The sequence below is a fragment of the Plectropomus leopardus genome, chromosome 20, assembly GCF_008729295.1.
Source record: "Plectropomus leopardus isolate mb chromosome 20, YSFRI_Pleo_2.0, whole genome shotgun sequence".
Lineage (NCBI taxonomy): Eukaryota > Metazoa > Chordata > Actinopteri > Perciformes > Serranidae > Plectropomus > Plectropomus leopardus.
Genome location: NC_056482.1, coordinates 13,804,882 through 13,821,080, shown reverse-complemented (window position 1 = coordinate 13,821,080; position 16,199 = coordinate 13,804,882). Strand labels below are relative to the sequence as shown.

Here is a 16,199-nt window from a genome sequence, read left to right as displayed (position 1 = left end):
TATTTTCTTATGTGTATAATCATCTGTAATTAAAATAATTATGTTTCCATTACCATAGAATGAGTTTTTTTATATATACATAGGGAGCAGGTCCTCATCCACAGAGATCACCATGTTGCACTGCATTGTTTCTACAGTACTTAACAGTTTCAATAACTGGGTCCTTTTGTTTTGGAAAGGGGGAAACCTGTGCAGATAATTCAGCTCTCAGAAATTACCTCCTGAACAATGAACACTGAAGAAATTTTAACCGGATAAACTTAGATTTGATTTCAATCTGCAATCTTCACCACTAGATGTCACTGAATCCCCCTAAATCTTACACACTATTCATTTGAACATACAAAGTCTCATTCCCCATTGCATTAAATTCTTTTGCATCTCTGTGCAGGTGTCTTTACTGGCTGCCATTCACATGAGGAAATGACATAAAAACAGAAATGAAAATTACAAAATAAGTTTATTTATATAAACAACTACAAAATTTTATTAAAATTGGGGGGTTTTTTTGCAGAGGGAGACAAATTAGATGGTGTGGTTTTACATTGTTTCACAAAAGCAATATCAAAACACATACAAACAAATAATAAGTTAATCTGTATTCTTCACATAGCTCTTCTGCTTTGACTGAGTTTGTAGAGCTCGCTCTGTTTGCAAGAGGAGGCACATCTATCCTGAGATTCACCGTTTTTTCGGATTTGGTCAGACTTGCATGACATTTCAAGAATATTTCTAAGTTTATCCTCCGCTGTGTATTCTGAAACACCCTCCCACACAGGAGAGTCCCGTATGGCCTCTTATTTACAAAGTATTTTGGAGCTGTGAAGACTGAGACTAACACTGCATAGATGATTCATTAACACCATCAGAAACACAGAGTATTTTTTTTTTTCATTTCAGGGCTCCCAGGGTGACTGAGTCCTTCGGCTCAGAGGAGTATGTCAGCGAGGATCGTTTTGTAGTGGCATAGGAGGCATATGAGGGGGTGGAGGAGGTGGGTAAACGTGGCAGAGTGGATGTAGAGGAAGGGAGGGGTTGAGTCTGTCTGTCAGGAGGGCAGTAAGCAGGAGAGGAAGACCTGCCCTTGCTCTGCAGGCTGCTGCTGCTGCTGCTCTGCAGAGGAGAGCTGGATGTTTTCGGGCCTCGGGTCAAAGACGATGTGGAGGAGCTGGAGAGAGGTGAGGTCCTCATGCCATAACCCAGGATGCCTGTACTCATCAGGAACTCTCTGGAGCCATAGGCCGGAGGAGTCGGTCCACGGGAGCCTGGAGGTCGGATGTTGTCTGGTGGTAGACTCCTCCGGCTGGGGATGTCATAAATTCCTACATCTGGGCCATAGAGGGCCTGGGATCTGGCCTGGAGACGCAGCATCCTGTCCCTCTCCTCCATCTCTCGTCTCTCGTGAATAGAAGCCATGATGGTTTTTGAAAAGTTGTCGTAGCATGCAGCAGCAGACTTCTGCGGTGTCAAACCTTGTGAACCGAGGTCACGTAGGCTGTCTCGAAGACTTTGAGAGGTCATATCTCGCATCACCAGACCAGGAGGGGGGATGTCTCGTGATGTTATGCTTTGGGATGCGAGGTCTCTTGGCAGCAGCCCGTGATAAGCTGGAGAAGAGTCTCTTTGAATGAAACCTTGGAAGGAGGGTGAAGGATCCCTTGAGGTGAGGCCCTGCAGAGAAGGTGAGGGGTCTCGGGGTTGTGGAGACTGTCTGGTGATTCCCATAAACACGGGACTGTAGGCGTGAGGAGGGGGCCGCTGCACGACAGCTCCATCTGTGCCCAGAGCCATGAAGTGAGGGTGGTAGCCGACTGGAGGAGCCCCTCTCTGAGTCAGGAACTGAGGGTCTGCAGGGTTAATGAGGTTATCATAGCTGCTGTGGTTGGCCAGAAGGCTGGAAGAGCTGATGATCCCCTGTGGGGGATTGGATCCCAAAGCATCACCGTGCATGGCCGGTAGCTGGGATTTGCTGCTGTGGCGACTGCTGTGTTTGAGGGTGAGTGAGCGGGAGTTGAGCGTCAGAGAGTTGAGTGGCAGTGAGCTTGAGACGGTGTTGGTCTGGATGTTGGATTGGACAGTCAGGACACCTCTCCCTGGGCTTCCTTTAGAGTCAGAGCGGAGGTCAGGACTTCTGTTGGTCGCTTGCTGCTCTGATGATTTCAGCAACTAAACAGTGCAACAAAAAGCAGACAGCAATGTTTGTCAGACAATCATCAAAACCAGGACGTGGATACTGAGGATCACTCTACAACAGTATAACAAATGAAAGCTATATTATGCAAGATTTTCCAAAGAAACAAAACAAGCAGGGTGATGGTAGCTCAGTCCGCGGGGACTTAGCTTGGGAACAAGAGGGTCACTGGTTCAAATCCCCGTATGGACTGAACATGGAGTGTGGACTGATAGCTGGAGATATGCCAGTTTATGCTCCTGGGCACTGCTGAAGTGCCCAGGAGCAAGACACCAAACCCCAAACTGCTCTAAGCACCTGTCCATGGGCAGCCCCCTCACACTTACATCTTTTGTGTATAGGTCCTGTTTTTGCATGTGTCTGTATGTCGGACCTGTGTGTGTGTGTGTGTGTGTGTGTGTGTGTGTGTGTGTGTGTGTGTGTGTGTGTGTGCGTGTGTGCATGTGTGTGTGTGTGTGTGTGTGTGTGTGTGTGTGTGTGTGTGTGTGTGGTTTGTTATGGACAGGTGTGTGTGTGTGTGTGTGTGTGTGTGTGTGTGTGTGTGTGTGTGTGTGTGCGTGTGTGCGTGTGTGTGTGTCTGTGATTTATAAAAATAACAACAGAGTGAAAAAACTGGAATAAAGGAACTCTAATGTTTAGATTTATATTTATTTATATTAATTATTCTCAATCATCACATATGACCTACTAGAAATGTGCATATTTTTCTGTCAAGACTCTGCCTTTGTTTTCTTATTTTCTTCTTATTTTGTCTTACTTTCTATGCACTCAAGTGAGGTCAGGGCTTTATAAAAAGGTGCCAGACTGTACACAGGAGGTATCCCAGAGACATGGTGCCAACAATAAATGAATTAATTAAATATAGCAAGGGGAAACACTAACTGAAAGTGAATCTGGAGCTGGCTTTTACTGTCACTTCCGCTGCCAAGCGTGTTTAGAAACAGTAGCCAATAATCCTGCATAGTATACTCTTATTATCAGACTGAAAAGTACCTGCTCTGGGGGTATGGGAGACGATCCTCTGGATATGGCTTCCAGGACAGGCCGTAGCTGCGGCACAGTGGGAATGGATACAGGAATGATGGATTTGGTTTGGTGTCCCATCTCTGGAAAAAGAAAACACTTTGTGATTAATTATTGGATTCAGATTACAGACACTCTATTATTTTATTATTGTCAACAAATTCCATGAAAAGGCCAAAACCCAGATGGATCCTCCAAAAATAAGTCACAAATATATTTCTCTTTTACATTTTTGAAAAGGCGTAATATCTCCTGAAGCAGCTGGGCACTCTAGTTTTTAGCAAACATGACTCAAATTTATTCAAATTAATTGGGGACTAATTTCAGTTGCAGATTAACACACATTTACACTAGCTACTAGTGTGTGTACATAATAAGGGTACAAGTATGGTGTATGTGAGATAGACTTAAAATAAAATGCAGTGTCATTGTTCCTTTTAATGAAGGAACATGCCACCTGATGCAACTGTGTGGCTCATTGATTAGTTTTTATTAGTGTTGAAGGTCTGTGGTACAGAGAAAAGGGCTGCTTATGCTACACAGACAATACTAAACGTTTGTTCGGTTTGCTCTTTTTATGGGATTTGTTAATGATAATAGAAATTAAAAAGTCTCACCAAGCATATACATTATACACGAATATATGCTGTGCAAATATGTTATCAGAGTGTATGTTGTCAATATGTATCACACTACAGTACCATCCATGGCAGCTACTTGGCTTTTCAGCAGGCCGTGGTCTGGTTTCGGTGGCAGCGGTGGTGGAGTTTTCATTTGTTTGATGTCTGACAGCTCGACAGCTCCGGCTGAGTTTCGCTGGCAGGAGAAATGAACAGAAACATCAGAGATCTGATCCCTTGACAACTGAGGTTACTGTCCTCAGATGATGTGTGAGAAAATATTTAACTGTGGAATTGGCATGCAGTTTATTCGTGCATACTTTATTTTGGAGATCCTGACTCTGTATGCCGTTGTCCCTGACTTTCACTGGCCTCTGCCTGTCAATCTCTGGTCTCAGGAACGGAGGCTGAATGTGGATCACTGCCTTCTTACAGGGCCTCGCTGTGTAGCTGGTGTCACATGACAAACAGGGTGTCAGCCAGTGAGTTATAAGGCGTCCTGAAAAACTGAAGATTAGGTAGAAGACATGGTTCTTACTTTGGAGAGATGGGGCTGCACACCAGATATTCCAGGTTGTTACAACAACCTCGTGTGAAAGGATTGACTCCTCCTTGAAACTTCCCAGTTACCTGTGGGATCACAAAGAGATAAAAGTACACCTGTATATAATTTATCATTGTGCAGATGTAAATAAATCATGTGTTAGAGTTAATATTAATACCCTTTATAAGTCTTAAAGGGGCAGCACACCCCGAAAAATCCAAAATACATATTTTTTCTTTTACCTGTAGTACTATTTATCATTCTAGTTTTGGTGTGAGTTGCCGAATGCTACAGATACTGGCTGCGGAGATGTCTGTTGTCTCACGAATTTAATGGAACTTAGATGACATTTGGCTTGTGGTGCTCAAATATGTTTGAAAACAGCAACGTCTCTGTCCAGAAATCATAACCTGGTTACTCAAGATAATCTACAGACCTTGTTGTGAACAGTTTTTTCCAAATTTTTGGAAAGAGACATTGCTGTTGAGATTTTAAAATGTTTTTTTTTAGTGCTTTGAACACCTCAAGCCAAGTGCCACCTAGTTCCATTTTATTGGAGAGAAGACAAACATCTCTATAGCCTAATGTCCAACACTCAACAACCCACCATAACAATCTCGTCTGACAAATAGCCCTACAGGTGAGACAAATGTCCCTTTAAAAATCTGATTCATTGATAAACTTTGCTTTTCAGTCAAACTGACTTGCTCGTTGGTGGTGCGTCCTCTGGAAACCAAGTACAAGTGGAATCCAGTGAGACCCAGAACCGGGATGAGGAACAGCCCTGATATACTGATCACAACCAAACTGCACATGCTGTTAGGGAAAATTGATTCATACTACTCTGAATTCCACAAAAGTCTCTACACTTACATGAATAAATGCTCATATACTCACACACACACACACACACACACACACACACACACACACACACACACACACACACACACACACACACACACACACAAAGGATACGTGACAGTGCAGTGCAGCTTCCATAATTCATCCATGTGGTGCAGGACGTATATGAGGCCAAAGGTGAAGACTCCGATCATGTGAACTGTCAGCGACAACAGAAACAGGAAGAAGTAGCGGTAGTTTCGCCTCCCGATGCAGTTGTTCACCCAGGGACAGTGATGGTCAAAGTCCTGTGGACAGATTATGGGAAAAGAGACAAAAACAAAAACAAGCACGCTGAGTCTACATTCAATTTTGCAAAACTGATAATCTAGCATTTGTTGAAAACTTTAGTAATATGCACTGTGCTTTCTAAATACACTTTGTTTAATGCAGGTTGTCTGAACCCTTTTTCAAATTGCATTTCTACAGAAACCACAAAGGATCTGAAAAAAGGATTAACCTGATTAATGAGATCTCTCTCCCTCCGTCACACTCTGTCCATCATTCACTGCAGAAATCCCCTTTATTGACTTTCCCCACACACTCTGCTACACTCACTCATAAACGCTACTCATTTTTTCTCCACTCATCTGTCCATCCATGTCTTTATCACTCACTTTCTCCCCTGCATGTAGCTTTTCTTACTAAAAACTGTCAATGCCATATCTCTTTAAATCAGTCAATGCACTAACCTCCACACAGTGATCACAGACGCTGCAGTGGGAGCAGCGTGGAGGTCTGTAGAAATGACACGAAGCACACCACTTCATCCGCACCTGGACGCCCTTGACATCCACATTCTTATACAGCGGAGCGCGGAACTCGTCATCCTTGTCCTCGTCCTCGTTCGCTGGAAAGCAGAATGTGAAATTGTTAAAAACACTTTTTTTTAAAAAAAAGGAATTGATCTAAAGCAAGCATAACATTGCTTTGATTACTAACCCATTGGGAGCACACCAGCATCCATGAAGGTTGCCATGGTGAAGTTGGCCAGCACAAAAAGGAAGAGGATGGCACAGCATGGCGGCACAGCAGGGCAGATGGTCACAGCCAGCCACGGGCATCTGAATATACAAACACAGGAGGCAAAAAAAGAAAAAAACATTTCCTGTACTTGTCTGAGTGTCCATTCAAAGCAGAATTCATGTTGTAAATCAACAGTTTTACAGCGTTTCTGAGCCTTGCAAGTATCTATCCCTTAGAGGTTGAGGTTAACACGAATCAGGGCTACAACAAAGATTGTAAGGGATAATCTTCATCCCATTTATTCTGATGGGAGCACTGGATCCCAAAAGTAATTGTTTACAGTGAAAGATAAGCATGTATTAGTGTGTGTTCAACAGTGCCCACAACAAGGGATTAAATGATGGGGTTTCTCCTGGCAAAGAGTTCCTGCACCCCACAGGGAAGGCACGCAACTTACTGTATGTGTTACACAATAGACCAGAGCTGGACACTTAAAGGGCTGGAGCTAACAATTTTTTCTATTATCGATTCATTATTTAGTCCATAATATGTCAAACAAGAGTAAAAAATGTTAATTACAAATTCCTCATTTCCAGTGTGTCCCAAATATATTCAGTTTACAATGATATAAAATTGTCAAAATTCAGACATTGGGGACAGAGAATATGAATGAAATCAGTGTAAACAATAACTATGATTTAAACTCACCATTTTTTCTTGTATGTACTGTATGTGCAGCTTTTTAGTTATTAAAAATACTGACAATAATTTCCAACTTCATATATCACTTCAAAAGCTGCCAAAAGACAGGTGTTGCAGGGTCTGGTGGTGGTGAAGGATTACAGCCTAATGATCCCACCTAAACATGTCATGCAGTCGTCTTACTGTTGTGCTACGAAAAGCAGAAAGCCTGGTTTATACAACAGATTCAGAGGTTCATGTAGAGCTAGCAGTAATCAGTAGATTAGTAATCCGAGAAAGTCAGCATCAGATTAATCAATAATGAAAATAATTGCTGGTTGCAGCCCTAGGTTTATCGATGTAGATTGTTTTGGTGTGAGTGCTGAGTGATATGTGGCGTGCAGATGTCTCCCTCCTCTTGAATGTAATGAAACTAGATGCCACTCAGCTTGTGGTGCTCGAAGCGCCAAATTATACATTTGAAAACAGCAACTGTATCACCATGCTGGAGGAAGCGGCATAAACTCATGGACGAGAGGCTTAGAAACATGACGTCCTCTTCAGCTGAGCTGTTCAGATGCATTCTTCCTTCTAAGTGGTGATAGGGTTGGCGGGTGTAGTTCAGTAGAAAGAAGATAATTCCAACATTTAACTGCTCACAACAAGGTAACCAGATCACGATCTCTGGAAAGAGATATTGCTGTTTTTCAAATTAATTCTTCTGGAGCTTTGAGCACCACAAACCGAGTGCCATCTAGTTCCATTATACTGGACAGAAAGCAGACATCTCTATGGCCGATATCTCCCAAGACACATCAGCTCACACCAGAACCATCTAGACTGATAAATGGCACTACAGGGGAGAGGGAATTATGTACTTTTGATTTTGGGGTGATCAATCCCTTTAAATTGAATTTAAATGCTCCTAAAGTAATAACATTATGTCAAACTTTTTTTTTTTTATTAAATCACCAATTTTAGAGTGCTCTGTGAGGATTTTAACCAACATCTTTGTGTGCCCTAAAATCTTAGAGGACCATCACTTATCTTTTCTACTGAGTCAGTGAGTGAGTGAGTGAGTGAGTGTGTGTGTGTGTGTGTGTGTGTGTGTGTGTGTGGACGTAGTGAATTAAACTGAATGGAAGTATGATTATATCTCCACTGTGTGAGATTAGAGGGAGGGGCAGTGTAATCAGGTTACAGTGGTAGACACAGAGGAAAAGATTCACTGGATTATATTTACAGTGTTTGATTGAACATCACATGTTTAACCTACATATGTACTGCATGGGAATTTTCTGTTTGAACAACCAAATGCTACAGTTTTCGGTATGCTATCAGTATGGATATAGAAAAGCAATCCTGTGCTTTATAAAACTACTGAATGGAAATTGTAAAACCAGTATAACCAGAGTCTGAAACCGTAATCTATGCAATGTTTTTCAGATATGACTCAATGGGCAAGTAAGCCATGAATACATGTAAGTATTTTAACAAAAAGCATTAACGAAAGTGAAAACACCGACAAAATTAAGAGTCATCCACCTCAATTATGCACTTCATCCCAGTGCAGCTTCAATCCCCAAACCCCCCGGCTGGTTTTATGTTGTGGGGGAGGGGTCCACCCCCTCGAGAGGAACGCCTGCTGATGCCATGCCAGCTGCAAACCCAGTAATCCCTGGATTATGATCTCTGGATTACAGACCATTTCTGCCAGTCCAGTGCATTGTGGATCCCTCACATTATAAACACATAGGTCATGCCGTCACCATATATCACACCACACGCTTCTGCGTTCTCTGTATCATGACATAAATCCAATCAATTCACTCTACACCTGCGGGTGACTCCATCTTCCAACAGATAATGAGGAAGCACTGGAAATAGGACAAGACTTTCTTTTGTAGTCTTGAGCAAATTTAGCATAATGAAATTATGAGGATCTTAAGAAGCAGTGAATATGTGACAAAAAGATTAAGGAGCATAACATGATCCCACCCCCACACCCCCAAGGCTGCTGTTCAGGATGTGTGTCAAAGTTGCTTTCACTCAACATGGGCATGTTTGACATGTGCTTAAACTGTCATAGTTGATCGGATACATTAATCTGTGTAACTTGAGCTGGTTACTTACAAAAGTCCTCAAATCATCCTACAAAAGATTTTTAAATATTTAGTAGGGATGCTCATTATTTTTTTCGGCTTTACTGTTAAATTATTAACACTCATTTCTTTTTTGAAATAAGAGTGCTGTTTCTCATTTTCTCTTCAGATTGACAGATAGATAGATAGATAGATAGATAGATAGATAGATAGATAGACAGACAGACAGACAGCTGCAGATGAAATACTAAAGGTGAACTGGGAGCCTGTAAGAGTCCGTCTGACTGATTTCTTGCGGACCAGATTACAGCGTGGACGCCTCTGCAGGGACGGTGAGTCTCCATCATCGGTCTAAGGCCATCTGGACCACAGGGAGAGACAGTTCATTACACTGCAGCGTGGCAAAGACAAGCTCCACCTAATGAAACGGCCCGGGCAGAGCTGTATTAAATCACACAGAACAGTAAGCTGCTCTCGCAATCTGCACGCTGCCCTCATCCCCACAGTGGGTCAGTGGCACAGCAGACGTCGCACGGTTTGGTCTAGCAGCAAGTTCAGTACTGCTGGCAGCCAGGGCACCTTTTGTAAGGTATCATCATGGTTACATAAATGACAGGAGTACCTCTTTCCTACAGGGAACTGGAGCTGGTATTCAAAGCAGCCAAACACTCCTTTGAGAAAAATAGTAATTTACCACGCAGAACATGGGAGTTGCTGGTCTGTTGCAGCCTTAATCAGTTACTTTGTTCAACTGCATGCCTTTGAAGTTTTAAGACGTTAATTTAGAGTCACACCGTGAGGGCTCATTTATATTCCTACATATGAAAAAGATAGGTCCATTTCAAATATTATAAACAAACAAACATCGCTACCCTCATACTTTGTATCTCACTTGAATCATGCTGCAATACTCCCACAATCTCCCGTAGTCCTACTCCGTTTCGTCCATATCCATAAACTTTCAGAAAAAGTCAGGAGGCTCCACCCATGTCCATGTCAGTATTTTATGTTGAGCATAAATGAGCTCTAACACTAGCCAATTAATGCTGCAGTAGATCAGCAGCTCCCGTGTTCTGTGAAGTAAAATTACTGTTTTTGTCAAAGGAGTCTGGAGGCTTTGAAGAGTATAGATAACATCTTCAGTTCCCCATTGTAAGAGGCTCCACGATAGCAAGATACAGTGGTGAAAATACTCTATAAATGTAGCATACACTTATACCAATATTGATTTTTTTAGGTGGCTAAAATACGTTTTGTTGCTGGCTCCATCCACAGCAGAACATTGCTTAGCTTTGGTGGCAGCAAAACTGGTGGCATGCAGGCTGTCATTCACTGTATGTATAACACTGACTTTTGATGACTATCTGATAAAACCCAACTTTAAAAGCTCATGACTACCCCTGCAAGTGTTTCAACTTAAACTGCAACTCCTGTACAATATTTCACATGCAAAGGTTGACATTCTAACCTGCTGCAATGTTTCCACATCAGAAAATGTTGCCTTTTTTCTAGTTTCAATACATTTCGGTATTCTGAACAGTTTCCTCGGAAGATAAGCAAGATTGTCTGAGCCTGGGCAGAGCGAAACATAACTTAATTAACAAGGGACATTCTTCTTGGTCTTTCTAAAGTCTGATGTCTTTGTTGGGCGGAGGCGACCAGCCTGCGTTTAACAATGCACAAAACCTTAAACACGAACCCAAACAAAAGTTCACGGTCAGAGGAACAAAAGCAGGAAACCGCTCACTGATGAATTTTATCAGGCGAAGGAAGACAAAAGAGGCGCTGCGATTTTAAAGGTTGTTTTCTTGCTCCAGCAAACCGGCGCTACACAGTGTACTACACTACTATTTTATGATTGAATTGTGGGCAAAAGTTTTCATCAATATAGAAAGTGACACAACAAAAGGACACGAAGCCTAACTAGATGGCATTCATGTGTGTAGCCATGGTTCAAAGTAACGAGAGTAAAGGCCGAGGTGATGTTATGGCAGATGACAAGCGATGTCCCTTTGACTCAGTGTTACCATGGCGGGGCTGAACAGAGCGTGGCACCTGTCCATCTCTGCTTTTGGAGGAAGGTAGTCGCTGCAGCTGCTGACTTGGCAGACACACAGGATATGAAACAAGTTATTGCTCATATCAGAAAAGAGTTGCAGTCGACGAGACACTGAGTTTCTGCCAATTTTCTGCTGCATGCTGATATGAGTGGCCTTTAGGTCTACCGTACGTGCATCCAGATTATAAGGGCAAAGACGCCAGTAGAGACACTCAGTGAGGTTTTCAACTATTTTCCTTAAAGGTTGATATATACTGTGGTCGTCTGCAGGTTCATTTTAAGCCATGAGCTCTATTCTACTGGGCTGTGTTAATTAAAAAGATTTTTAGGTTATAAGGTCATTTCAGCTAAAATGCAACTCTTGTCCCACTAGAAGCAGCAGATTCATCACTTGTTCGTTCAATCATTCGCAGTGTCCTGGTTTTGCTGGTTTAGCAATGCGGTCCCAATTAGGCAGTCTCTTCTCAATCTATCACGTCTGCAGGCCATTGATTTTTTTCTCTCTCACAGAAAATAGCTGGAGTTCATCAGGGTCTCTATAGCTTTTCTGGACTGTGAGCTTGTCTCTCTACATCGCTATGGTCCAATGACTTCAGCAGTTAGACAGCTGTGAATTTGACAGGGCATATTTTTGTGTTATTACATGAAAATGGACTAAAATGATTCTGCATTTCAAACACAGTTAAGTCATTTGTATAATAAAATGACACAGATCAATACATCACCTATAAGCATGTGTGTACAGACAACCCCAAAGTAGAGAAAAGTGTTGAATATACTTCTCACATGAGGTGGTGTAAACTATAGAGTAAACGTAATTTCACTTAAAACATCCATATTTTTCAGAGCTGTGATAGAAAATACAGTCTGCAACAGGGTGCCGAATGGTCCATGGACCATTTTCTAATTCACAATGAAAATGAACTGATTCACCCTGTGATTTTTTTTTGTCATACATTAAAACTAAATAAAGTGCCAGAGTGCATTTTAAAAAAAAGCATCAAAATAGAGTTTGTTTATCAAAACAAAAAATGCCAAAAGAGGATCCTCTGGACCCATGAGCAGATTATGAGACAATGGGCCACTGCGCTCTTTGCAGTCATTATGCATCATTTTGTTGTTTTGTGTCTCTTTGAGGTTATTTTGTGTGTTTTTTGTGGGGGTTATTTTGTGTGTCTTTGTAGTTCCTTTACTCTCTTTGTGGTGATTTTCAAGTCCTTTTTACACAGAGATTACACTATTACTTCTATGTTCCTTCTATGCGCCACAGTTTTACACAGAACCAAACAACAGTGACATCATGCCTCTCCAGTGTGATTTTAAACAGCATGCTGGCATCATGGGAGCAAAAGAAGCATTGACCACGTTGACTTGACGTCTTAAAAAACAGCGTCTTCCCCTTGCGTGACATATAATATATGCTTTAGTGGGGCTTTCTAAACAATAACAATGGAATAATATGTCAATAACAATAATTTACCGTCCCTGTCCTATGGCGGCTGATCTTATCCTCTGCTCGGAGGGTAAGGAGCACCAGCTTTCCCAGTTTGCTGACATTTCCAGCCACTGTTCTCCTTCTTTGAGTTAGCCGCTAACTGCTACTGCTTTTTAAATCTCCTACGGTGAGTCGCACATGTCGTCAAAACGTCACAACCATCCTGCCCATAGTCCCGTTTTCCCGGCTTTTCTGTTTATACAGAGAGCGTTTTTGTGCTGTTACTACTCCCTTGCCAGCTTAAAGGTGAGACCACTCTGTCCCCCCATTTCGTGGTTGTACCTTTTATACAGAACAGCGAGGCAGTGAAGTGGCATAATGGCGCGATATTCCCTTTATGAACAACAACAATGTAAAAGGGGCTTGAGTCTCCTCTTGGTTGGTACATGTTACAGTAATGAGTGACATTTTGAAGATGAAGGCCCAGAGGCCCTGACAATTTGGGCCCCTGGGCCTGTGCCCGGTTCAGTAATCCCTCTATGCACAAACCCCCTGTCAGAGCTCAGGGCTAATAATTCATATATCGGTTATTAATGTTTATATATTACCTGGCCCCTGGCCTCCTGTCATTTTGCAAAAGTGGCCTCTGGGCAAAGCAAGTTGAGTATCACTGATTTAGAGAAACTCCAACAAACAAGGGCTCATAATTCTGCAGTTATCAATAACTCTGAGCTTGTCATATCATTAAAGAGAGGAATCTAAATAAGGAAAACATAACAATGTGTGGAAAAAAAGATTAAAACCATCAAATCAATGTGTAATTCACAGTGAAAGTCTCTCCAAAGACAGTACAGTAAATATCTGCCGATAGTAAATTCAAAGATCCCAGACTCCATTTTTCCCAGATGGGGGGATCACATGGCATTGGCAAGAGGATCCTAATCCCATACTCCCAATCTGGTGTCAGATTCCAGTGGAAACGGTGCGCTGCTGGAGAATACGGGAGAAAGTAGGACAGATATGGCTACGGAGGTCAAGGGTCAGTTGACTGGCAGTGAGTTGATGAGGTGGGAGCCTTCAATCAGGAAGTCAGCAGTGGAAATCAGAGGGGGTTTTCACATGGAAAGTAGGGTATTTAAACATCTGATACTGGTGTGCTTGTTCTTTTCTTCATGTAAGTACATGAAGAAAGCCTTTGAAATATATAGATAAACCTATAGTCCTCATTTAGATTGGATTCTGGGGTATTATGAGATATATTTCATTTTTTCTTGCATGCCAGCATTGGCTTGAGTACAGTCTTTGCAGCCTCCCACAAGTTCCTCACAAATAGGTCAAAACAAGAAGGCTAAAATTAACTATTTCATAACTTTTTACCAAAACCTCCAATCTGATCTTGACACAAATCCCACTGTACCAGTGAGTGTATTACATTTCTCTTTGACTACATTTATCACTCATGTGGGTCATAATGACAGGTTGATACATCTTGATTGTGGGTGGCTTATCCCCTAAACTGTGCTTACTCTTGAGTCCGCAGGGTGCACTGGGCAGGCACCCAGGCTAGCCCACACTAGGAGCCAACCAGGTCAGATGTTAGCCGCCCCTGGTGGGTTTGCCAGAAGACTGAAGTCAGAGAAGAAAAACAGGGCTCTTTTGTGTACATTTGTCATTTAGATGCTGATTAAAGCAGTTTTTTTGAATGAGTCATCTAAAAAATCAAAAATTGGAGAGATATTGCAAAGACAAAAGAGACTGGCCAACACTTTTAACATTTATACTCTAAAAATCCAACGCAAATACAAAAATCCACACACATTTGAATGCAAGGGCACCTGATGTATGGTGGGTAAAAAGCGATGGATGAATTAAGGAGTAAACAAACAGTGCATGTCACCAACTTTTCATTTCCAGGGTCGCACTTACGTGAAGACGAAGAACAGGGAGGTAGAGCCGACCAGGAGGCAGGCGGCGGTGCACACCGGGATGAAGGCGCTGGGTTTCAGTGAGTCGGCGCCGCTGCCGGGCATCCTGTCCTCTCCGCACTCATCAGAGTCTCATACTAACCAGAGCGACGGCAACACGCCGCACAAGTACCTGTTTGTGTCGGACAAAAGCCGTCATCAACCTCAGAGCGCCGGAAAAAGAAAATCATAGTCAAAATGAGGAAAAAGAAAAACCCTGGAAGCTAAAACCCGCAGAGGCACTGCTCAGTCCCGCATCCCGTCCTGTCTGTGTGTCTGTCCCGGGAGCCAGCAGCGCACAGATGCCGCCTCCGGTTTATCCTAAAGGTGGAGCTTCACTTATGAATCACATGGAGCACTACTACACTACACCGAGACCCCCCACTGTGACTCTGCCGACAGATTATCTCTCTTTTTAAAGAATTGCAATTGTCAGCCATGTCCATTGTTGTCCATATTATCAAGAAGTTATTAATTACAATGGGATGCAAATAAATACATTGTTTTAGTTTGGAGTAACATTACAGGCTTTATTTAAAAATGTATATATATATATATATATATATATATATATATATATACCTTATTTTATTGTTTGTTTTCATTCTATTTTATTTACTTGTGTTCTTTTATTGTATAGACTTTTTAAATATCTTTATTGTCTTTTTTTGTTGAATTTTTTCTAGTCTTAATAATAATAATAATAATAACAATAAACTTTATTTGTATAGCACCTTTCATACAAGAAATGCAGCCCAACGTGTTTTCAAACAAAGAAATTACATGTACCAAGTGTTTTTCACATGAAAAGACATAGAAGACATAAAGCCATAATAAAACCTGCATGTTAAAGAAAAGAGAGTTAAAAAAAATAGCATAGAGTAAATAGAATGCATCTTCACATGGATAAAAACCCACTTGATAATACTAATAAAAGATAAGTTATAAGGCTAGAAACTGAATGCACAGAATACATAATATAAGATGCAAAACCCATTGAGATAATAATAATACAAATTAGGCTAAAAATGTATACCATGCATAAAATTAAGGGAAATACAACATTCTAGAGAGATGCAGCAGTGCATAAGTGTGAAGCAAAATGCAAAGCAGTTAAGTCTTAGTCTTGCAAAACTTTATGTTGTTTGTGTTCTCCTTTAAATTGGTATTTCATTTTTTGTCATGTGAAGCACTTTGGGGTGCATGGTTGTATGAAAAGTGCTATATAAATAAAGTTGAGTTACATGCATGACCTTCCCTTCACCATATATAACAGTATTTCACAGTTTCTGCCGATGATAAATGGTAATAAAAATAAATTTGGAGATCTTTAAAGAAAACTTGCTTTAAAACCCACTTTCAGGTTTGGGGTTTTTGAAGGCATCTAAATAAATACTAAATACAATAATTTAAAGATAAATGCCCCTTTGCTGAGCCAAATCAAGAAACATAACTCTCTTTGCAGTCCTTAAAAATGATCTCCCCCATTTTGCACCACCCCCTCACCTCTCACAAACAATGATTTGTCTCTTACAAAATAAAAATAAACTTCTTAGTTATTAAGTATTAGGCTATTGCGGGTCAATCTATCCAGAAGAATATTAAATATAAATATAACTGATAAAATAGATTCAAATGAGCTTAATCTTAACCAGCTGCCACATTGAAGTGATGAACACATTACTGCAACTATAATTGTAATCCAATAATA

General features: G+C 41.4%; 1 protein-coding gene across 1 annotated transcript; it reads right to left on the bottom strand.

Moving 5' to 3' along the window:
- Window positions 1–441: 441 nt before the first annotated feature.
- Window positions 442–14,763, bottom strand: zdhhc8a (zinc finger DHHC-type palmitoyltransferase 8a). Its single transcript, XM_042508695.1, has 10 exons — window positions 14,451–14,763; window positions 6,224–6,345; window positions 5,974–6,131; window positions 5,357–5,529; window positions 5,083–5,185; window positions 4,373–4,464; window positions 4,155–4,284; window positions 3,916–4,030; window positions 3,185–3,297; window positions 442–2,166 (listed from the first exon to the last, which is right to left on the bottom strand). The coding sequence occupies exons 1-10, from the start codon at window positions 14,552–14,554 to the stop codon at window positions 892–894; spliced, it is 2,385 nt and encodes a 794-aa protein (XP_042364629.1). The 5' UTR covers window positions 14,555–14,763; the 3' UTR covers window positions 442–891.
- Between the last annotated feature and the right edge of the window lie 1,436 nt (window positions 14,764–16,199).

Excerpts from the sequence above, each read along its gene's own strand:
- zdhhc8a (XM_042508695.1), bottom strand. The coding sequence starts at position 14,554 with ATGCCCGGCAGCGGCGCCGACTCACTGAAACCCAGCGCCTTCATCCCG. Across the intron at positions 3,298-3,915 it reads CCAAGTAGCTGCCATGGATG|AGATGGGACACCAAACCAAA; the intron begins GTACTGTAGTGT and ends TTCTTTTTCCAG. Across the intron at positions 2,167-3,184 it reads CTCCCATACCCCCAGAGCAG|TTGCTGAAATCATCAGAGCA; the intron begins GTACTTTTCAGT and ends TGCACTGTTTAG.